The following is a 23,514-nucleotide window of genomic DNA, read 5'->3' on the forward strand; positions in this document are numbered from 1 at the left end:
TAGTATAGTTTGAAGTCAGGTAGTGTGATGCCTCCAGCTTTGTTCTTTTGGCTTAGGATTGACTTGGCGATGCGGGCTCTTTTTTGGTTCCGTATGAACTTTAAAGTAGTTTTTTCCAATTCTGTGAAGAAAGTCATTGGTAGCTTGATGGGGATGGCATTGAATCTGTAAATTACCTTGGGAAGGATGGCCATTTTCATGATATTGATTCTTCCTACCCATGAGCATGGAATGTTCTTCCATTTGTTTGTATCCTCTTTTATTTCCTTGAGCAGTGGTTTGTAGTTCTCCTTGAAGAGGTCTTTCACATCCCTTGTAAGTTGGATTCCTAGGTATTTTATTCTCTTTGAAGCAATTGTGAATGGGAGTTCACTCATGATTTGGCTCTCTGTTTGTCTGTTATTGATGTATAAGAATGCTTGTGATTTTTGCACATTGATTTTGTATCCTGAGACTTTGCTGAAGTTGCTTATCAGCTTAAGGAGATTTTGGGCTGAGACAATGGGGTTTTCTAGATATACTATCATGTCATCTGCAAACAGGGACAATTTGACTTCCTCTTTTCCTAATTGAATACCCTTGATTTCCTTCTCCTGCCTAATTGCCCTGGCCAGAACTTCCAACACTATGTTGAATAGAAGTGGTGAGAGAGGGCATCCCTGTCTTGTGCCAGTTTTCAAAGGGAATGCTTCCAGTTTTTGCCCATTCAGTATGATATTGGCTGTGGGTTTGTCATAAATAGCTCTTATTATTTTGAGATACGTCCCATCAATTCCTAATTTATTGAGAGTTTTTAGCATGAAGGGTTGTTGAATTTTGTCAAAGGCCTTTTCTGCATCTATTGAGATAATCATGTGGTTTTTGTCTTTCGTTCTGTTTATATGCTGGATTACATTTATTGATTTGCGTATATTGAACCAGCCTTGCATCCCAGGGATGAAGCCCACTTGATCATGGTGGATAAGCTTTTTGATGTGCTGCTGGATTCTGTTTGCCAGTATTTTATTGAGGATTTTTGCATCAATGTTCATCAAGGATATTGGTCTAAAATTCTCTTTTTTTGTTGTGTCTCTGCCAGGCTTTGGTATCAGGATGATGCTGGCCTCATAAAATGAGTTAGGGAGGATTCCCTCTTTTTCTATTGATTGGAATAGTTTCAGAAGGAATGGTACCAGCTCCTCCTTGTACCTCTGGTAGAATTCGGCTGTGAATCCATCTGGACCTGGACTTTTTTTGGTTGGTAAGCTATTGATTATTGCCACAATTTCAGCTCCTGTTATTGGTCTATTCAGAGATTCAACTTCTTCCTGGTTTAGTCTTGGGAGGGTGTATGTGTCGAGGAATTTATCCATTTCTTCTAGATTTTCTAGTTTATTTGCATAGAGGTGTTTGTAATATTCTCTGATGGTAGTTTGTATTTCTGTGGGATCGGTGGTGATATCCCCTTTATCATTTTTTATTGCATCTATTTGATTCTTCTCTCTTTTTTTCTTTATTAATCTTGCTAGCGGTCTATCAATTTTGTTGATCCTTTCAAAAAACCAGCTCCTGGATTCATTTATTTTTTGAAGGGTTTTTTGTGTCTCTATTTCCTTCAGTTCTGCTCTGATTTTAGTTATTTCTTGCCTTCTGCTAGCTTTTGAATGTGTTTGCTCTTGCTTTTCTAGTTCTTTTAATTGTGATGTTAGGGTGTCAATTTTGGATCTTTCCTGCTTTCTCTTGTGGGCATTTAGTGCTATAAATTTCCCTCTACACACTGCTTTGAATGCATCCCAGAGATTCTGGTATGTTGTGTCTTGGTTCTCGTTGGTTTCAAAGAACATCTTTATTTCTGCCTTCATTTCGTTATGTACCCAGTAGTCATTCAGGAGCAGGTTGTTCAGTTTCCACGTAGTTGAGCAGTTTTGAGTGAGATTCTTAATCCTGAGTTCTAGCTTGATTGCACTGTGATCTGAGAGACAGTTTGTTACAATTTCTGTTCTTTTACATTTATTGAGGAGAGCTTTACTTCCAAGTATATGGTCAATTTTGGAATAGGTGTGGTGTGGTGCTGAAAAAAATGTATATTCTGTTGATTTGGGGTGGAGAGTTCTGTAGATGTCTATTAGGTCCGCTTGGTGCAGAGCTGAGTTCAATTCCAGGGTATCCTTGTTGACTTTCTGTCTCGTTGATCTGTCTAATGTTGATAGTGGGGTGTTAAAGTCTCCCATTATTAATGTGTGGGAGTCTAAGTCTCTTTGTAGGTCACTCAGGACTTGCTTTATGAATCTGGGTGCTCCTGTATTGGGTGCATATATATTTAGGATAGTTAGCTCTTCTTGTTGAATTAATCCCTTTACCATTATGTAATGGCCTTCTTTGTCTCTTTTGATCTTTGTTGGTTTAAAGTCTGTTTTATCAGAGACTAGGATTGCAACCCCTGCCTTTTTTTGTTTTCCATTTGCTTGGTAGATCTTCCTCCATCCTTTTATTTTGAGCCTATGTGTGTCTCTGCACGTGAGATGGGTTTCCTGAATACAGCACACTGATGGGTCTTGAGTCTTTATCCAGTTTGCCAGTCTGTGTCTTTTAATTGGAGCATTTAGTCCATTTACATTTAAAGTTAATATTGTTATGTGTGAATTTGATCCTGTCATTATGATGTTAGCTGGATATTTTGCTCATTAGTTGATGCAGTCTCTTCCTAGTCTCGATGTTCTTTACATTTCGGTATGATTTTGCAGTGGCTGGTACCGGTTGTGCCTTTCCATGTTTAGCGCTTCCTTCAGGAGCTCTTTTAGGGCAGGCCTGGTGGTGACAAAATCTCTCAGCATTTGCTTGTCTGTAAAGTATTTTATTTCTCCTTCACTTATGAAGCTTAGTTTGGCAGGATATGAAATTCTGGGTTGAAAATTCTTTTCTTTAAGAATGTTGAATATTGGCCCCCACTCTCTTCTGGCTTGTAGGGTTTCTGCCGAGAGATCCGCTGTTAGTCTGATGGGCTTCCCTTTGATGGTAACCCGACCTTTCTCTCTGGCTGCCCTTAACATTTTTTCCTTCATTTCAACTTTGGTGAATCTGACAATTATGTGTCTTGGAGTTGCTCTTCTCGAGGAGTATCTTTGTGGCGTTCTCTGTATTTCCTGAATCTGAATGTTGGCCTGCCTTGCTAGATTGGGGAAGTTCTCCTGGATAATATCCTGCAGAGTGTTTTCCAACTTGTTTCCATTCTCCCCGTCACTTTCAGGTACACCAATCAGACGTAGATTTGGTCTTTTCACATAGTCCCACATTTCTTGGAGGCTTTGCTCGTTTCTTTTTATTCTTTTTTCTCTAAACTTCCCTTCTCGCTTCATTTCATTCATTTCATCCTCCAGGGCTGATACCCTTTCTTCCATTTGATCGCATCGGCTCCTGAGGCTTCTGCATTCTTCACGTAGTTCTCGAGCCTTGGTTTTCAGCTCCATCAGCTCCTTTAAGCACTTCTCTGTATTGGTTATTCTAGTTATACATTCTTCTAAATTTTTTTCAAAGTTTTCAACTTCTTTGCCTTTGGTTTGAATATCCTCCCGTAGCTCGGAGTAATTTGATCGTCTGAAGCCTTCTTCTCTCAGTTCGTCAAAGTCATTCTCCGTCCAGCTTTGTTCCGTTGCTGGTGAGGAACTGCGTTCCTTTGGAGGAGGAGAGGTACTCTGGTTTTTAGAGTTTCCAGTTTTTCTGCTCTGTTTTTTCCCCATCTTTGTGGTTTTATCTACTTTTGGTCTTTGATGATGGTGATGTACAGATGGGTTTTTGGTGTGGATGTCCTTTCTGTTAGTTTTCCTTCTAACAGACAGAACTCTCAGCTGCAGGTCTGTTGGAGTACCTGGCCGGCCGTGTGAGGTGTCAGTCTGCCCCTGCTGGGGGGTGCCTCCCAGTTAGGCTGCTCGGGGGTCAGGGGTCAGGGACCCACTTGAGGAGGCAGTCAGCCCGTTCTCAGATCTCCAGCTGCGTGCTGGGAGAACCACTGCTCTCCTCACAGCTGTCAGACAGGGACATTTAAGTCTGCAGAGGTTCCTGCTGTCTTTTTGTTTGTCTGTGTCCTGCCCCCAGAGGTGGAGCCTACAGAGGCAGGCAGGCCTCCTTGAGCTGTGGTGGGCTCCACCCAGTTCAAGCTTCCAAGCTGCTTTGTTTACCTAAGCGAGCCTGGGCAATGGCGGGCGCCCCTCCCCCAGCCTCGCTGCCGACTTGCTGTTTGATCTCAGACTGCTGTGCTAGCAATCAGCGAGACTCCGTGGGCGTAGGACCCTCTGAGCCAGGTGCGGGCTATACTCTCCTGGGGCACCGTTTCCTAAGCCCGTCGGAAAAGCACAGTATTCGGGTGGGAGTGGCCCGATTTTCCAGGTGCCGTCTGTCACCCCTGGAAGGGGAACTCCCTGACCCCTTGCGCTTCCCGAGTGAGGCAATGCCTCGCCCCTGCTTCGGCTGGCGCACGGTGCGCTCACCGACTGACCTGCGCCCACTGTCTGGCACTCCCTAGTGAGATGAACACGGTACCTCAGATGGAAATGCAGAAATCACCCGTCTTCTGCGTCGCTCGCGCTGGGAGCTGTAGACCGGAGCTGTTCCTATTCGGCCATCTTGGCTCCTCCCTGCTTGACATTTTAAATGACAACCTTTCTTTATACATCTCAGTACAAAACAAAGCTTCATCTACTTTTGGGTATCCTTTCTTGACTCCGATAAAGCACTTGGTTGCTGCTTTTAAAGAAAAGTAAATGGAATCGTGATGATTTATCTGATGGCAAATGTTTATTTCAGTAATACTAAATTTTCATTTCTCTACTTTAGTTCTGTCTTTTTCTCTGTATTCAATAACTTTTTGTTTCAGTGCCAAATCATAATGAAATCCTCTTGAAGATATTTTAAATGGAGATTAAACACAACATACGTAGTGCTGACACTGTGTCCACAGCTCAACTGAAATGGTGGCCTAAATGTAGCTATAATTAGCTTTCACATGCACAGGTATGGACAACCTGACAGGAGAGCCACCTGACTTAGAGCAAATGGAAGATGCCATCAACTGTTAAATACATTCCAATTTTAGAGATATTGAAATATGAAGAAAAAACATCTCATAGAATCACAGCAAGTAATGGCAGCAAGCACTCATGTCACATTATGAGGTAAACACCAGTGTATGTACTTTACATATATTATCTCATAAAAACCTGTAAGGCAAATAGATTAAGTGCTTCCAGATGAGGGAACTAAGACAAGGAAGATTAAAGCAATTTGCCCAACATCACAAAGCTAGCATGAAGCAAGGCTGGCATTTGACTACCGGCAGCCTGAGACCAGAGGCTATGCTTTTAGCCACCATGCCATACTACCTCGCAAGTAAATAGTCAATAACCAGCTTGTGATCGGAAGCAAATCATAAGGGAAACCTTTCCTTATGTACAAAAGGAGGGAGCTAGAATGGATGTTTATGGGGTTCTTTTCCAGGATAAAAATATTATAACTATCAATATTTTTTTTGAGATAGGTTCTCACTCTGTCGTCTAGGCTGCAGTGCAGTGGCGTGATCACAACTCACTGTAGCCTTAACCTCCCAGGCTCAAGTGATCATCCTCCCTCAGTCTCCCAAGTAACTAGAATTACAGGCATGCATCACCACACCCAGCTAATTTTTTATTTTTTAATTTTGTTTTTTTGTAGAGATGGGGTCTTACTCGGTTGCCCAGGCTGGTCTTGAACTCCTGGGCTCAAGCGATCTTCCCACCTCAGCTTCTCAAGGTGTTAGGATTACAAGTGTGAACCACCATGCCCAGTTGATAATCTTCCACAGTAAAACTTTGTTCTTATTCTGGTTTCTCCTTAAGTCAATACAATTCAAAGACCTTCACTGCCATTAATTGATTAGTGAAAGAAATGCAACTTTCACTATTAATCTGAAATAGACATACTTAGGAAGGTATTTAAGAAAAACACATGATTGAACCACTATTGCTCTTTTTTAGGGTGATGGCAAAAGGCTGACTGTAGGTATAAATGATCCAATTTGTGGGCTTTACTCTGCTTGCTTGTGTACTCAGCTTAAGTCTTTTAAATTTTTAATCCAAAATTTAACATATGATTTCAATGTGTCAGTTTTTAAAGTGAGCTACAATGCAGAGCCCCTTATTCTTCTTAAAATTCTGTTCATGTATAAGGGGAAAAAAACCACAGACTAATAACAGATGCAAATATTGTAACATTTTCCCTCTTGACCCAATTTAAGGGTGGAATTAAATGTGCATTACACACTTGACAACTCTTCTGCCTCAAGAGGTGTCATCATACCCTTTGGATTTTCTTTTACAGACCAAGCCAGCTGCTCTCACTCTCTCTCCTAGGGAATCTCCATTGAGGCCCACAGCAACTGATCATCAGGCAACCCAGTGATCATTAAAATAATTCCAAATATTTCACTTTGAAGTCATCCTAAGGGAGAAGGTGAGTAAAGGAAAGAAATCAAAATCCCACGTCTTCAAAGCTCTTGTTAGTCTTTCTTAAATGTCAAATCCCAATCTCAGTCCACTTTCCTCTTCTATATACACATACTCACGCATACACACAAAATAATCTGCCCCAATGGAAATCAGAGAAAACATTTAAAAGTTCTCTGGAAAAAAATGAAAAAAGGAATATAAGTGAATATTGGCAAAAGTGGGCTTGAAAAATAAAACAAGTGAGAAGATGCTCCCAGAGGCAAGGCTCTCACCAGTACATCAAATTTGACTATTACGTACCTTTCCATGCTGCCCGGCTCTTTCATAACAAATGACAACATCTTCCCACATTTCTAGCTTTTCAAATATCTGAAGGGCTGAACTGGTACATCCCAACTCAAAGAGCAAACTTGCAAGTTGGCGCTAGAAAAATCAAGTTAAAATAATTAATACGTCTTGGTGTAAAAAGAGATTCCTGTTTTACTTGCAGGTATATCTAATCTGCCTTTTTAGGGGACTGCTTATTGTAATAAATGTATAAATTCTACAATCTCTACTATTTAGAAGTTTGTAATAATTCAATACATAACTTTACTTTAGAAAACAAGCCTCTTTATAGGGTATAAGGAATTAAAGAACAATATAGAAACTGTTGAAAATACTAAATATATACAATTTTTTTCTAAGAACTTAAAAAGAAAAAATCAATATGTCTTTTTTACCTAGACAGTCTGTATACAACAATCTCTAATTTATGAGGCTGAGATTCAATAAATTAATTTTTAAAACTCTGAGCAGTCAATAGAGATGACATAAAATCTATGCATTAGCCCTGCTGAATTTTATTCAGAAGGGCATATCTAGCTCTTTCTCACGCAAAACTACTTAGATTTATTTCAAGCACATTCTAACAAACTTAGCTACCTAATTTCTCAGTCCCTGGCAGACAAAAAAAAGAGCAAACTGAGTTAAGGTCAGTGAAAGTTAAACATATTTAAAAATAAATATATTGTGGTTTATAAGTGTTAACACCTGCACAAATGGAAAAAAAAAATGAAAGGTTTAAAAAAGTAGGTAAGGTTGGAATAAGGTGTAGAATAAGGTGTAGTTTCATATTAGAGAGAGCTGTGTTGTTCTCTCTTAAGTATACTTTTACTACTCTGAAAATTCAATACATATTTAAGACTTACGTCCAGAAAATCCAGGACTGACAATATCAGAAATATACCTAAAAATTATAAGCTACAGATTATCAAAATAAATAATGAGAATGGTCCAATACATCAGTAACCCATGGAATACAGGAGAATTTGGCTATTTTACAGAATATAATTGGACATTTTCAAAAACTGCCCATGGCATGTGAGAGCTGGAATAAATCTTAGTGCTTATGCAGTGAGCAGTAAAATATCTTCATTTAACAGATGAAGAAAGTTGATGACATCCAAGATGATATGGCTAGTTAGTAGCAAAGTAGAGACTAATTCTCTTTTTATAATAAACTGTTCTGTTATTTCTCAATCTTTAAAATAATACACAAAGATAGTCCCCACGATGCAAGAAAAAGTAATTAACGTCTTAATGAAAAAGGATCCTTATCTAACTGCCTGAAGATCCTGAAATCCACAGCTTCCTAGGCAGATAAGCATTTGGCCTAAATTCAGTTTGAACAGTATTTGTTCCCTAATGTTTCTGTTCAGAAAAAGATAAAAAGCAACACCCTCGATAGACACATTTTGTCATAACAGCTCAGTCTGAAATGTTTATCCACCAAACCACATAATATAAAGCACCTAACAAATTTCACAGATCAGAGTCAAAAACACACTAAAAAATTCCAGCTGTTAACACATTCTTGATGAAGAAGCTATTCCTTTTGAGCTATCATAAAGCTTTTTTACTTGCGTATGTTTTATTGAGATTCCTTCAATATATAAACTCCTTCAATATATAAATATTGAATATTTTCAATATTCAATTTAAACTCCTTCAATATATAAATTCCTTCAATATATAAACTGCAATGCATAATAAACCTCCTAGTTCACCCTGTGTTTAAGAATATAACCTACTTTAAGAAGTCTTATAATGGGGATTTTAAACAATTGGATGGTGGGTTGGCATTTATGTTTCTAACTCACTACCTATGTGTATGATCCATGAAAGAGAGGACAGAAAACTGATTAAAATGACAATAGTAGATAAATCATCTGTAATTCCCTGGCTGGCTCCATCTGACTCCACTTAATCTCTCTGTGACTTAGCTACCTCATGTGTAAAACAGATATTTTTAAAAATTGTTGCAATAAAATAAGAGAATATGTGTGGAATGCAGAATAAAACGTATGCATCATACTAAGTACGCAGTAAAAGTTGGTTGTTATTAGCTGGTATAATTTCAACCCAATGAAAACCTAAGGAAAAGAGGTAGACTAAAAGTGAGGAAACTAGAAACCTAGTTCATGTACACTTGCGTGATCAACACTGGAAAGCTAATTGCACTGAGCCTCAATTTCTCCTCTGTAACATTAAGAAACTGGGTCAGGTGTCTAAATTATTTTCAGTGCTAAAATTTTACAAAATAGAGAACTACACCTATAATACAGGAGAACCATGTAGACAAGGGGCCAGAATCCCCACCCCACCATGTGCCATTAGGAGCTACAGTAGTTATTCTCATAGCCTCAGGAAGAGGAGAGTAGTCATGTGTATCTCACAACTTAAAGTATACCAAATAAATGCTTTCTTTTGCTTTTTGTAAACAACTTGTTTAAAAGGTTCCTTCTTTGCCAGAAAGTCCTTAAAATAATTTTAATATAAGAAATTATTTCAAAGCCAGGCATGGTAGCGCACATCTGTAGTCCCAGCTGCTCAGGAGGCTGAGGCAGGAGTGATTGCTTAAGCCCAGGGGTTCAAGGCTGTAATACACAATGATCACACCTGTGAATCGCCATAGCACTCCAACCTGGACAATAAAGCAAGACCTCATCCCTTTAAAAAAAAAGAAGTTACTTTGAAAATGCAAGCATTTATGATTCTCCTATTATTTAATTTCTAGGATTCTATTTCATAAGGTTTTAAATTATTTTAAAAATGTTTTATGAGTCTAATATCACTTTAATCAAAATAGCAATTTGAAGTAGTTAGCAATTCCCAGGTAGATACATTTATTATCTTTAGCAAAATATTTGAAAATTCAAACATAAATTGAAATAATCAATTTATAATGTATTTACCTTTCTAATGCCAAGTAATTTCCATACCCAATGACAAACAACAAAAATACCTGAATGGCCCAGTGAGGTGGTACTTGACAGCAATAGAAAATCTTCAGGCGTTCCAATACAGATGTAGTTTTATCTTCAAATTGGTCTGCAAGAGCCTTAAAGGACATATATCACAATCAGAATCTATATGTATAACTTGTAATATAAATAAGTCCTTACTGTAATAGTTATACAAATGCACATATAAACAATAAAGAACTTAAGTCATTTTGATAAGGTGATAGGATGCGTGAATTTTTTCATGAATTTCTTTAAATGTTCAAAAAACTTTAAACCTAATCCACATATACATAAACATGTACATTAAAAACTTACCAGAAAAAGTTTTAATTTCCTATAATAGTTCTTTCAAAGAACTAGCCTTATTGATAAGCCTTTTTACTTCTTCTATGAAGAACTGTTCTTTAGCTTACCTATTTCACAACATAATGCCACTTTGACAATGGCACTTTATAATATAAATCAGAGAAAAATTATATGAAGAACTCTATTCAGGATTATTTGCTCAGGAATAAAATGAAAGGAAAAAGTAGCCTATTTGATCACAGAGAGCAAGTTCTCTAACTCTTCAGCAACAGAGCAATAAGGCTGGACATTCACTCATGTGAGACCATCTATATAGTGCAGTGGGCAGCTGCAACCCACATACATGAAAGAATCCCTCTGATGTACTGAAATTTCTACAATGGTACTGAATAACTAAACTCTCAGAAGCTACATCAAGAAGCAGACCAACAAGACCAAAATAGATGACTTTGACACAAGGTACCAGGGCCAACTGCAAAGTCAAAGGCTGGCGCTATCCAGCGGTCAAGTGATCCGTCATAGAAGAGCTCATGTATTCAGCATCAAAGTGAATGAAGACACATTGTGGGATTGCTAGAGAAACATGTGGACAGCAGCCCCATTATCATGATCATTTTCTGCTGCCTCTTCATTTGCCATTCAGTTTACATTAAGTGTACATATTTTTCTGATATTATACACTTATACCTACTCTCAACTGAGAATTATCATGATCTTTTTTCTACAATGCAGTACTCAAATTTTCTTTTTTCGCCAGTTGACTAGTTTTCACAGACCTCTCTTATGAGGATTAGATGGGAGTAAAAAGTCAATGTAAATTTTCTGATTTTATTATACATGCTGGGTTATGTAGGAGAATGTCCTTGTCATATTTGAGGATGATGAAGCACCATGTTGGCAACTTACTCTCCAAACCTTCAGAATGTAAAAGACAGTCGCACTGTTCTTGCAACTTTTTGGTAACTTGGAAACTGTTTAAAATTTTTAAAAAATTAATTTTTTAAATGGAAAATTTCAAAAAATAGTAAAAAAGGTAGCAAGTCCAAGCCTCAGGAGAAAAAAAAGGACAGGAATCTACCAAGTCCTCGTAAAAATCTAAGACAGGGAGACCAGTTTCTGAGCAGGGAGGCTTCTCCTAAATTGAAAGTTCTCTATTTTACACTGGGTGAGAGATATATTTATTAGCCTAAGAATATCTTGTAGTATGAGCTCAAGTGTGAGGAAACACACATTACTCAACACTTCGTTGACAATCGAAGATGTTATTCAGTCAAGTCAGTCAGAGCAAACTGAGACACAACCAGACTCCTAAACCATCTTGGTCAAAATATGTTTAAAGCTTTCTGGCCTTACTTCACAGAAACTTAATAGCAAAAAGATTGCATGCTGCTGCCCAAAGCTGTTTAGTTGTGGGAGGGAGGGTAGAGAAGAATAACTTCTGGCTGTATACATATGGTTACAATACATAAATAAAGAGATCACTGAGTTACTTCATGAAAGGGAAACAAATTACTTCATAGAGAAGGGATACTTTTTTATCAATACAGTTTTTTTGGAAAGAAAAAATAACTAATGCTCTCCATTAATAATAAAAATAAAAGCAACATTGTAAAATTTACTGTTACTAACACCTAATAACGTGCAAAAAATTTATTTTCAAAAAACTCATGGTTGTTGGCTGTAGTTACTAAAACTAGCTAAAGCATATTAGGTACTCAGTAAATATTTCTTCATTTACTAATAAACACATTTATTATGTATTTCAGATATTCTCAGATACTTTCGGAGTATTTAAGTGTCTCTTACAACTCTTGGATACTCTCCAAAATGGCAAAGACCACTAGACAGTGCAGAGAACCAACACTCATTTGATCTGAATGCCATGAATAAGCCCCCATACAAAAACCTGATTAAGCTATATGCATGATAAAGATCAAAAACAGAACTCTAGGTTGGGTGCCACCCCAAGCACTTTGGGAGGCCAAAGTAGGAGGATCACTTGAGCCCTGGAGTTCAAGACCAGCCTGGGCAACATGGTAAGACCACATCTCCACAAAAAAGTCATTAAAAAATAGCCAGGGTTGGTGGCATGTGCCCATGGGCCCAGCTATTTAGGAGGCTGAAGCAGGAGGATCACTTGAGCCCAAGGAGGTCAAGGCTGCAGTGAGCTATGTTTGTGCCACTGCACTCCTGCCTGGGTGACAGACCAAGCCCTGTCTCAGAAGAAAAAAAAGGGGCCAGGTACAGTGGCTCACGCCTGTAATCCCAGCATTTTGGGAGGCTGAGGCAGGCGGATCAGGAATTCGAGACCAGCCTGGTCAACATGCTGAAACCCCGTATCTACTAAATATACAAAAATTAGCCGGGCATGTTGGTGCATGCCTGTAAACCCAGCTGAGGCTGAGGCACGAGAATCACCTGAGCCCAGGAAGCGGAGGTTGCAGTGAGCCGTGATTGCAGTGAGCCAATGCACTGCAACCTAGGCAACAGAGTGAGACTCTGTCTCAAAAAACAAAGGAACAAAAATGCAAAAAAAACCCACACATACACACAAAACAGAACTCTAGCCTATTTTCACTCCTGCACAGAAAATACTTCTTCCTACCTTATGCATGACAACCATCTACATAAAATTTAACTATCAACGAAAACCAAGAACATTAAATCAATATACAAAAGTTAAGGCTTTGCCGGGCGCGATGGCTCATGCCTGTAATCCCAGCACTTTGGGAGGCCGAGGTGGGAGGATCACTTAAGGTGAGGTGCTCTAGACCAACCTGGCCAACATGGTGAAACCCCATCTCTACTAAAAATACAAAAATCAGCCGGGTGTGGTGGCACAGGCCTGTAATCCCAGCTACTTGGGAGGCTGAGGCAGGAGAATTTCTTGAACCCAGGAGGCAGAGGTTGCAGTGAGTCAAGATCACGCCACTGCACTCCAGCCTGGGTGACAGAGTGAGACTCTGTCTCAAGAAAAAAAAAACAAAAAAGTAAGAAGTCTTGATAGGTGTACTGTTTACTTACCTACTTCCTCTACTGAATCCAAAGTACTCTTTTTTTTATTTGCTAATTTACTAAAAAGACAGGGACATTGTTATAGTGCATCTCTAGGTTTTTCAGAGCAGGATTATTTCTAGCAACTCAATCTGAAATAATTCCATCATATTCAACCAAACTGAAGTCCTTTACAGGCACAATAAATGGAAGAAAATCAGTGATGGCAAGTGAAGCCACTTGGATTATGTCCTTGTTCTGCCCCCAGCAAGCAAGTAGTTTAACTACAATGGCATTTATCTATGAGATGATTTTTTAAACAACACTTGTATTTTCAATGGTCTAGGAGTATGGCTTTATCAAAAGAGTACTTTGTTTCACTTCAAGCATTTCAGAAGGTTTGTTGATTAATTTTAAGCCGAACACAAGTATTAGGCACATTCATTAGAAGCAAACCATGTGCCCAAATAGCCTGGAAGAAGACAATGGAAGAATGTCAGGTACTGTGAGAATGGGACTGAATGCAAGTGAAGCCTCACTACTATTGAGGTATTTATGTGCATGAATGTGAACATAAACAATGTGCTCCATGAGAAAGAAGTACCTCACAAGCTTTCACACACACCTAGAAATTTAGGTAAATGGTCTCCAAAGCAGTGTGTCCTACCCTTGCACTTACCCATTTTCTCTTTCCGGTTTCTAAATTTCATTAATTTTATACATGAAAGTCACAGAGCTTAGTCATAAGTAAAAAGTGGTATGAGGAGGTGGTCTTTAAGGAAAGATGATAATGTCAAAAATGGAGAGAGGGGGAGAAGAAGCAAATATACCCTAAACCAATCATTAAGGGCAGTTTGAAGCAAGACAGTCTACTCTAGGTGGATGACTGAAGAGATGTGAATAAACGGAAAAGGTAACAAGCAAAGAGTGAGGAGCCCTCTGGGGCATGGTCCAGAAGTAGGGGCTGGATATACCAGAGGTGACTTCATGTTGCATGGACTACTGTGACATGAGACTGTTTTCAAGTTTTAAGATTCCCTTTTAATACCATTTACTCCCTAACTCCACCTAAAGGCATTTATACTTTCAGTGTCCTTTGAGAATATGTATTTGTGCATAAAGACCCACTAACCCCATGCAATAACAATTCCCAAATCTTCCAGGAGCCACAGTATCACAGGTCAAGGGATATCTCTATGGAATGGGGAATAAAACCCAAGAAAGCAATGACGTCCCCTCTCCTTTCAATGCTCTGTTTTCAACAGAGAAGGGATTTCCCAGAAAAACTAGAAAAGATCAAAACTACATTTTAAAATTAGCATATGGAGAATGATTTAGTATAAAAGGACAATTCTGAATAATGTCTGGTATGATTTAGACTTATTTATGTGTTCTCATCTAAAAGTATGGCACACGTTTTCAAAAGAATAGAGATAGTCCCAAAGGACCTACCCTTTTCCTGAAAGCTATTCATTCTCACTAGCATGACATCTACATGTTCATTGGCTTTTTGAAGAGTCAGGTAGAAATTAGCTGATAATCTAAAAGTTATGACTGATCATATGCCAAATCACTTTATACTGGCTTTGCTGTGCAATCTTTGTAAGTGTGTGTGTGTGTGTGTGTGTGTGTGTATGTGTATAGGAAGATGGAATTTATTAAAAAATACGTATATAATCCAACAGTTGAGCTGAATAGCTTTCTCTAACAGGGGTCTGCAGTCAATTCAGCTGTGATTTACAAATAGACTAGTCAAGCTCATTGCCATCTCAAATCTCCAAGCCCAAGGAAATTGCCAATGGGAACAGGGAGAATAACAATTAAAACTGTTAACATACCTAGTAAGTATCAACACCATCATTAAACTTATTGTGAACCCAGCCTTTCCTCATACATAGAACACTGTTGCTCTGAGAGATAAAAATGACTTGCCCAAAGTCATAAGGCCATGAAACAGGTGAGCCTGTCAGACTCCAAAGACCACAGTTGGCAACTTTATTAAAACCTTCTGTAAAACTATGTGATCAGTGTCAGATATGTGAAAATTGAAAGCAGCTTCTCATTGGAAAAATACTGAGGACTCTATTTAACTGTCTTATTTACACATAAATCCAAAAATATGGGAGACAGGCTGTGGCCTGATCAAGGAGATGCTCAGTTATTGCTTCTGCCCCAGCAACGACAGACTTTAGGGTGTGGGTTGGTAGGAACTGGGTCTACTAATGGGAGATGGGAGAACCTAGATCCCCTTTTTGTGATTACAGGCTGAAAAGATGAACTTTAAGAGACAGTCCTGGCTGGGCGCGGTGGCTCACGCCTGTAATCCCAGTACTTTGGGAGGCCGAGGCCGGCGGATTACGAGTTCAGGAGATCGAGACCATCCTGGCTAAAAGGGTGAAGCCCTGTCTCTACTAAAAATACCAAAAAATTAGCTGGGCATGGTGACGGGCGCCTGTAGTCCCAGCTACTCCGGAGGCTGAGGCAGGAGAATGGTGTGAACCCGGGAGGTGGAGCTTGCAGTGAGCAGAGATCATGCCACTGCACTCCAGCCTGGGCAACAGCGAGACTGTCTCAAAAAAAAAAAAAAAAAAAAAAAAAGAGGCAGTCCTCTCAGGAGGCCCAGATGGCTATCATGCAGCCATCCCCTTAATCAGTCACACTTTGGGTGAGCAGTTCAACCCTCTGTTTCCAAGACCCCTTTAAACTCTTATAAATTATTGAGGGACTCGAAGCTTTTCTTTCTGTGAGTTATAATCCATCAATATTTATCATATTAGAAATAAAAACAGGAAAATTTAAATGTTCATTAATTCATTTAAAAAGAAAAATCTATGACATTAACAAAAATAGCATGCTTTTATAAAAAATAACTACCTTTTCCAAAACAAAACAAAACAAAAAGTCTTGAAAAGAGTGGCACTGTCTTAACAATTCTGCAAATCTCTTTAATGTATGGCATAATAGATGATAGCTAGATTCTCAGATCTGCTTCTGCAGTCAATCTATTGCAATATAATATTTTGTTTGAAGTTTATGGAGGAAATCTGTCCTCACACAGATAGGTAATTGAAAAGGGGAAGAGTATGTTAGTAGCTTTCTCCGTTAATTGTGGATATTATTATTTGATACTACACCAAAATTCAACAGATGCTGGTTTCTTAAAGGTTATTTGTAATGTGGAATTTGAAATCCTATCAATGAACCTTTCTCTGTTACATTAAATACTCTGTTATACTAAAATCCACTGGTATAAAAACAAACAAAAAAGTACTCACTGGTCAATCTCGACTTTGAATACTGATTGTGTAACATCATGCACTAGTTTTTTGGAAAATGAGCTGACCTTCCCAATGTGGACATATTTCACAAAAAATTTTAAAACTACATGCATTAATATCACCACCAATCTCATCAGAAAAATCTTGTCTCAATATTTGAAATATTAGGAAGCTATGAAGTTCATAGTTGCAGATAGAGGTTTTCCAAAACTCTCATTTTTTTCTTGGAAGTTCAAAATTTTATCATTGGTAACTGATATGGTTTGGCTGCATCCCCACCCAAATCTCATCTTGAATTCCCACATGTTGTGGGAGGGACCCGGTGGGAGGTAACTGAATCATGGGGGCAAGTCTTTTCTGTGATGTTCTTGAAACAGTGAATAAATCTCACAAGATCTGATGATTTTATAAAGTGGAGTTCCCCTTCAAAAGCTCTCTTTCTTTGCCTGCTGCCATCCATGTAAGATGTGACTTGCTGCTCCTTGCCTTCCACCATGATTGTTAGGCCTTTCCAGCCACGTGAAACTGTAAATCCATTAAACCCCGTTTTCCTATGTAAATTACCCAGTCTTGGGCATGTCTTTATCAGCAGCGTGAAAATGGACTAATATAGTAAATTGGTACCAGTAGAGTGGGGTGCTGCTGGAAAGATACACAAAAATGTGGAAGCAACTTTGGAACTGGGCAACAGGCAGGAGTTGGAACAATCTGGAGGGCTTAGAAGAAGACAGGAAAATGTGGGAAAGTTTGGAACTCCCTACAGACTTGTTGAATGGCTTTGACCAAAATGCTGATAATGATATGGACAATGAAATCCAGGCTGAGGTGGTCTCAGATGGAGATGAGGAACTTGTTGGGAACTAGAGCAAAGGTGACTCTTGTTATGTTTTAGCACAGAGACTAGAGGCATTTTGCCCCTGCCCTAGAGATGTGTGGAACTTTGAACTTGAGAGAGATGATTTAGGGTAGCTGGTGGAAGAAACTTCTAAACAGCAAAGCATTCAAGAGGTGACTTGGATGCTGTTAAAGGCATTCAGTTTTATAAGGGAAGCAGAGCATAAGAGTTTGGAAAATTTGCAGCCTGGCAATGCGATAGAAAAGAAAATCCCAGTTTCTGAAGAGAAATTCAAGCCAGCTGCAGAAATTTGCATAAGTAAGCAGGAGCCAAATGTTAATCCCCAAGACAACGGGGAAAATGTCTCCAGGGTGTCAGGGGTCTTCACAGCAGCCTCTCCAATAACAGGTCTGGAGGCCTAGGAGGAAAAAGTGGTTTTGTGGGCCAGGCCCAGGGTCCCTGCTCTGTGTGCAGCCTAGGGACTTGGTGTCCTGTGTCCCAGCCATTCCAGCTGTGGCTGAAAGAGGCCAATGTAGAGCTTGAGCCATGGCTTCAGAGGGTGCAAGCCTCAAGCCTCAAGCCTTGGCAGCTTCTGTTGCTGTTGAGCCTGCCAGGGCACAGAAGTCAAGAACTTGGGTTTGAGAACCTCTGCCTAGATTTCAGAGGATGTGTGGAAATGCCTGTGTGTCCAGGCAGAAGTTTGCTGCAGGGGCAGGCTGTCATGAAGAACCTCAGCTAGGGCAGTGCAGAAGGGAAATGTGGGGTCGGAGCCACCACACAGAGTCCCTACTGAGGCACTGCCTAGTGGAGCTGTGAGAAGAGGGCCACCATCCTCCAGACCCCAGAATGGTAGATCCACTGACATCTTGCACCGTGTGCCTGGAAAAGCTGTAGACTCTCAAGGTCAGCCCATGAAAGCAGCCAGGAGGGAAGCTGTACCCTGCAAAGCCAAAGGGGTAGAGCTGTCCAAGACCATGGGAACCCACCTCTTCCATTAGGATGACCTGGATGTGTGACACAGAGTCAAAGGAGATCATTTTGGAGCTTTCAGATTTGATTGCCCTGCTGGATTTTTTGGCCAATTTCTCCCATTTGGAATGGCTGTATTTACCCAATGCCTGTACCCCAATTGCATCTAGGATGTAACTAACTTGTTTTTGATTTTACAGGCTCATAGGCAAAAGGGACTTGCCTTGTCTTGGATAAGACTTCGGATTGTGGACTTTTGAGTTAATGCTGAAATGAGTTAAGACTTTGGGGGACTGTTGGGACAGCATGATTGATTTTAAAATGTGAGGACATGAGATTTGAAGGGGCCAGAGGTGAAATAATATGGTTTGTCTGTGTCCCCACTCAAATCTCATCTTGAATTCCCATATGTTGTGGGAGGGACCCAGTGGGAGGTAACTGAATCATGGGGGCAACTCTTTCCTGTGCTGTTCTCATGATAGTGAGTAAGTTTCACAAGATCTGATGGTTTTATAAAGAGAAGTTTCCCTGCACTAGCTCTTTCTTTGTCTGCTGCCATCCACGTAAGATGTGACTTGCTCCTCGCCTTCCACCATGATTGTGAGGCCTCCTTGGCCACATGGAACTCTAAGTCTATTATACCCTTTTTCCTGTATAAATTACCCAGTCTTGGCTATGTCTGTATCAGCAGCATGAAAACGGACTAATACAGTAACAAATATTGTCAATTATTTTCCTTGAAGTGATGCACTTACTTCATTTATTTTTTGGGGAATTTCCACCAAATACCCAAGTCTGAATAACTAGTTCATCTGTCAATAGTCCTTTCAAGCAAAAATGATGTTCCACGGGAAAAAGTTTCTACCTGAGACAACCACTGTACTTTAGCAAGTGGCACAAGTTTTTTGTAAGTACTTTCCATTTTGTCACATAGAATTTTAAAAAGGCATGTTCTTGAGGGTAAAGATGACAAAATAATATTTACTGCTTCATCAAAGACATTTGTAAACACAACTGTCTTAAAAAAAACAAAACAAAACTGTGGGTGGTGAAGCATTCAGTGACTACTAGTACAGTCTGGTACCCATAGTCTGGTGCCCCCACCTTGATTTTGACAAAGGGGCCAGGAGTTTGACTCCCCTACCCTTCCACTGCTTCTGGACCAATATGCAAATATCAACACAGCAAAAAGGCAAACAATATCTCAGTGCCCTTATGATGAAGATGGTTTTGACCTATGGACACTCTGAAATGGCCTAAGGACTCCCAGGGATCCACAAGCCATTATTTGATAACTGCTGCCTTAGGATTAGTAAAAGCACAAGCTCTTACACCTTCCCAACAGCCCATCTACCTCCAATTTTCTCCCAAAACTTCTCCAGGGGACCCTGCTTAGTGTCTTAAGACATTAGTGTCTTAATGAAAGCCCAAGTCGCCCTGTTTACAATCTGCAAATTTTATAAGGGCAAAGAATAACAAATATTTATTGATTATTAAAACCTGAGTGAATGTTTTAAACTATTAGTATTATCCTTTCTAAAAAAAAAAAAAAAAGCTTATGTATGCCAGCTGGTGGCTCACGCCTTTAATCGTAACACTTTGGGAGGCCAAGGCAGAAGGATCACTTGAGGCCAGGAGGTTGAGGATGCAGTGAGCTATGATTATGCCACTGCACTCCAGCCTGAGTGATAGAGCAAGACAAAGAAAGAAAGAGAGAAAGAGAGTAAGAGAGAGGGAGGGAAGGAAGGAAGGATGGAAGGAAGGAAGGAGGGAGGGAGGGAGGGAGGAAGGAAGGAGGGAGGGAGGAGGGAGGAAGGAAGGAGGGAGGGAGGGAGGAAGGAAGGAGGGAGGGAGGGAGGGAGGGAGGAAGGAAGGAGCTGAGTCTAATAATAATTAGCTACTACTTTCCTGAGTAAGTGTCAGCCAAATGCAAGGCACCTGTTCTAAGTGAGCTCAATTTCAACTGGTCCCAGATAGTTGGCCCTCAATAACACCTTAAAGGTTTCTGCTGGCATTAATCCCATTAAATCATAGCACTGTACCCCAGAGCTTGGTGCACTGTACCTGTTTGGCCTCTGTTCTATGTGTACTTGGGGAGAAAGAAAAACATCTGGAGATGCTAAAGAACAACAGGCCACCTCTACTTAAGGCAGCCTTTCCCAAACATGCCCATAATCACCACCAACTCTCTAACCCTGAATCTCTGTGGGCTAGGCTGAAGATCTATATTTTAACCTCCCCCACCAAGAGCTGATACATATATGTTCAGCAAATTTGGAAAATGCTGCGTAAGGATGTTAAGATGTACGCAGAGTGTTATCTTGGGGAAAACTAAAGCATGAATTCAATCACCATAATCTGACCTTGTCCAAAGAACTTAAGTTTGTTCCTCCTTGGGAATCTGACTAAAGTTATTATTTAGTGCCTCTGAAATTGTGCTTTAAGCGAGTATATTTTACTTCATCCCATTAATACATTCCTTTATTATTACCTACTTTTCACTTTTCTGTAATTTTCTAGGGCTTTTTTTAGTATCACTAGTAAAGGTTACTTTATATTGTGTGTTACTTGTCCCACTCTTATCCCACTTACCTATAAGCTACTTGTTGCATATTTTTTACCCCTCTATTCTCAGGAAGCTCATATCCTGGATTCAGCCCATCAGTGTCGCTCTGGGCAGCCCCCTTTCTTGGCCTTATCAGAAGCCAATTTCATTCATCCATTTGCATGTTCTTTTCCCACACAGAACCATATCCTGAGATTGTGTGCCCTCCATTTCCCTCCCCTTCAACCTTAATTGTAGGCCTTAAGACACTGAGTTCTGCAACCTAAACCTTTCTCACAAAAGTCTTGATTAACTTCTTCCTGCCTATGGTCATTCCACTCCTTTCCTCCAGAGGATGCCAGTCTTCTACTGATATCATGTTTCCTTTGTAAGCCAGTTCTCATAGCTTCCTTAGAAAGTAGGGCATGGTGGATAAAAGCATGGACTTCTAAATCAGGTGGACCTGGGGTGAACTCTAGTTCAGCTATGAGACCTTGGGTAAGTAATTTAAACTTTCTGTGCCTCAGTTTCTTCATCCGTAAAAATGTAGATAATGCCTCCTCCCTGGGATTAGTTACCATCTGGCATATGAGTGTTCAGTAAAGGAAGTAACAATACACAGTTAATTAAATGGTAGTAACTACACACAGCTCTGTATAAACAGTAGCAACTATAATTATTCCAACAAATAAAACCACAGCTACAATCACACGAGCAACTCCTAATATTACTTTTCAATAACTTTCAAATGCACATAGTTATTAAAGCAGATGAAATACAGAGCTAGAATGAAAGACACATGTTCATATCTCAGATATGTGATAATCTTGACGGCATGACCCAGCACACTATACATGAGGCACTGTAATTATCTCAATGTTGTTCAGGTTTCCCAGGTAGTAATGACTGCTTTTAATCAGTTATGAAGGAACAGCAGTTTTCTTATTCTTGTACCTAAACTTCCCCTCCTATAAAGTGAAGATGATAATAAGAGTCAACGTTTATTGAAGATTGACTATGTACCAAGCACTATTCCAGGCATTTCACAAGTATCACCATCAGTATGAGGTAGGCTTGACAGCCATCCCCACTCTACCAATAAGCAAAGTGAAGCACTGCTAGGCACGGTGACTTATACCTAGAATCCCAGTGCTTTGGGAAGCTGGTGCCAGGAGTTCAAGACCAACCTGGGCAATATAACAATATCTCATCTCTACAAAAAATGAAAAAATTAGCCAGGCATGGTTGTGTGTGCCTATAGTCCCAACTATTTGGGAGGCAAAGGCAGGAGGATGGCTTGAGCCTCAGAGCTTAAGGCTCCAGTGAGTTATAATCATTCCACTTTACTCCAGCCTGGGTGACACAGCAAGACCCTGCCTCTAAAAGACAAAAAAAAAAAAAAAGAGAGAGAGAGAAAGAAAAGTGAAGCCCACATGAGGTGAGGAAGCATAACAATCTTGGCCATAGCAGTTTATGATTTCTCTTCCTCTTGGATTGTGAAGTCTATGGATAATGAAATCTGGTGCTATTGTGACAACAACCTTCCTGATACTGTAGAAGGTAGAGAAAAGCAAAGATATGAGAATGAGGATGGGAAAAGTGAGAAAAAGAAAGGCCTGATGATCTCTTTGAATCCCTGAATCCAGCTATCTCCGAGACTGGGATATCACTAGAACTTTCAGTTATAATAGCCAATTTATTTCCTTTTCTATGGCCAGTTTGAATTGGGTTTCTGTCCCTTACAACTACATGACTCCTCATTGCGACCTGTTCTTAAAAATTCTTAAATTTTACTGAGACAGAAGGTCAAGAGTCATGAAAAGCTCTAAATTCTATTTGTCCATTATAAGCACCTTACATTTAGGGGGATTTAAAATAAGCATGAAAATAAGCATAAAATCAAATGTAATTTTTCAAATTTTGAAGCCATACCCACTCATTAGGCAAACCAAATACAGCCATGGTCAGCTTAAATGACTACATCATGTGCTGCACTCCACTTCCCAGTCCTTCTTTAATGACTCCATAATGGCAGCTGGAGATTCTCTACTCACACAAATAGTTACACATCAAGGGCAATACCAAGTCTGCCAAGCATAATGCACGTGAACGGACTTCTGTGAAGAAGATATGCAAAAATACAATCGAGCACACGAATATTCTGAGACGCTAACACATGAGAGAGAAGTCTTTAATACAGAATAAATGACTGGTTCATAATATAAAGGAAAGCTTTGTCTTCTGGTATGCTAAAAAAATACAGAGTGAACATATTTCCAGTAAATTAAGGAGTTAATTTGAACTTCAGGCTCTTATTACTTCTTAGGAGCACATAGGGTACTGAATTATGCATTAATTCACTATTTTTTAGGAAACCCAATAAGAAAAACTGTCATGGCTTCATCTCTTTTCCCTTCCCTTAGAAAAATACAACCAACCAAGCTGAATTACTACCCTATGTTGACCTCAGTGTAATCACAGTGACTATTCTGTTCCTGTTAGCTTTGGCATTGGGGCTTGTTACTACACTAAAAATTTGGACTGGAATGATATCATAAAGGCTGGTCTCTACAGCTCTCAGATTATTGAAGTGCCAGATGAAAACACAGTCTTTAACTTAGCTAACTCTCAATTAGTCCTGCTAATAAGCAAGTAATTCAAAATTCTATTTTTCTAATTCATCATTTAGCAAACATCCATTGAGTATTCATTTTGAGAATGTAAAAATAAGTAAAATATAGAAACTGACCCCTCAAGAAGCTCACACTCTAGCTGTTATGAACGAAAGGTTTCCAACTAGAGCATAATATAATTAATAAATGCTAAAACACAGCTATGACAACAC

The 23,514-nt window shown here is 39.5% G+C and overlaps 1 protein-coding gene across 1 annotated transcript in view; it reads right to left on the bottom strand.

Moving 5' to 3' along the window:
• TTC27 (tetratricopeptide repeat domain 27) overlaps positions 1-23,514 on the bottom strand; it is a 203,055-nt gene that overhangs the window by 82,666 nt on the left and 96,875 nt on the right. The window contains 2 exon segments of the mRNA NM_001133856.1: positions 6,756-6,878; positions 9,742-9,837. Of these exon segments, the coding sequence (NP_001127328.1) occupies positions 6,756-6,878; positions 9,742-9,837 (219 nt within the window).

Source organism: Pongo abelii, chromosome 12, assembly GCF_028885655.2.
Source record: "Pongo abelii isolate AG06213 chromosome 12, NHGRI_mPonAbe1-v2.0_pri, whole genome shotgun sequence".
In the NCBI taxonomy this organism is placed as follows: domain Eukaryota; kingdom Metazoa; phylum Chordata; class Mammalia; order Primates; family Hominidae; genus Pongo; species Pongo abelii.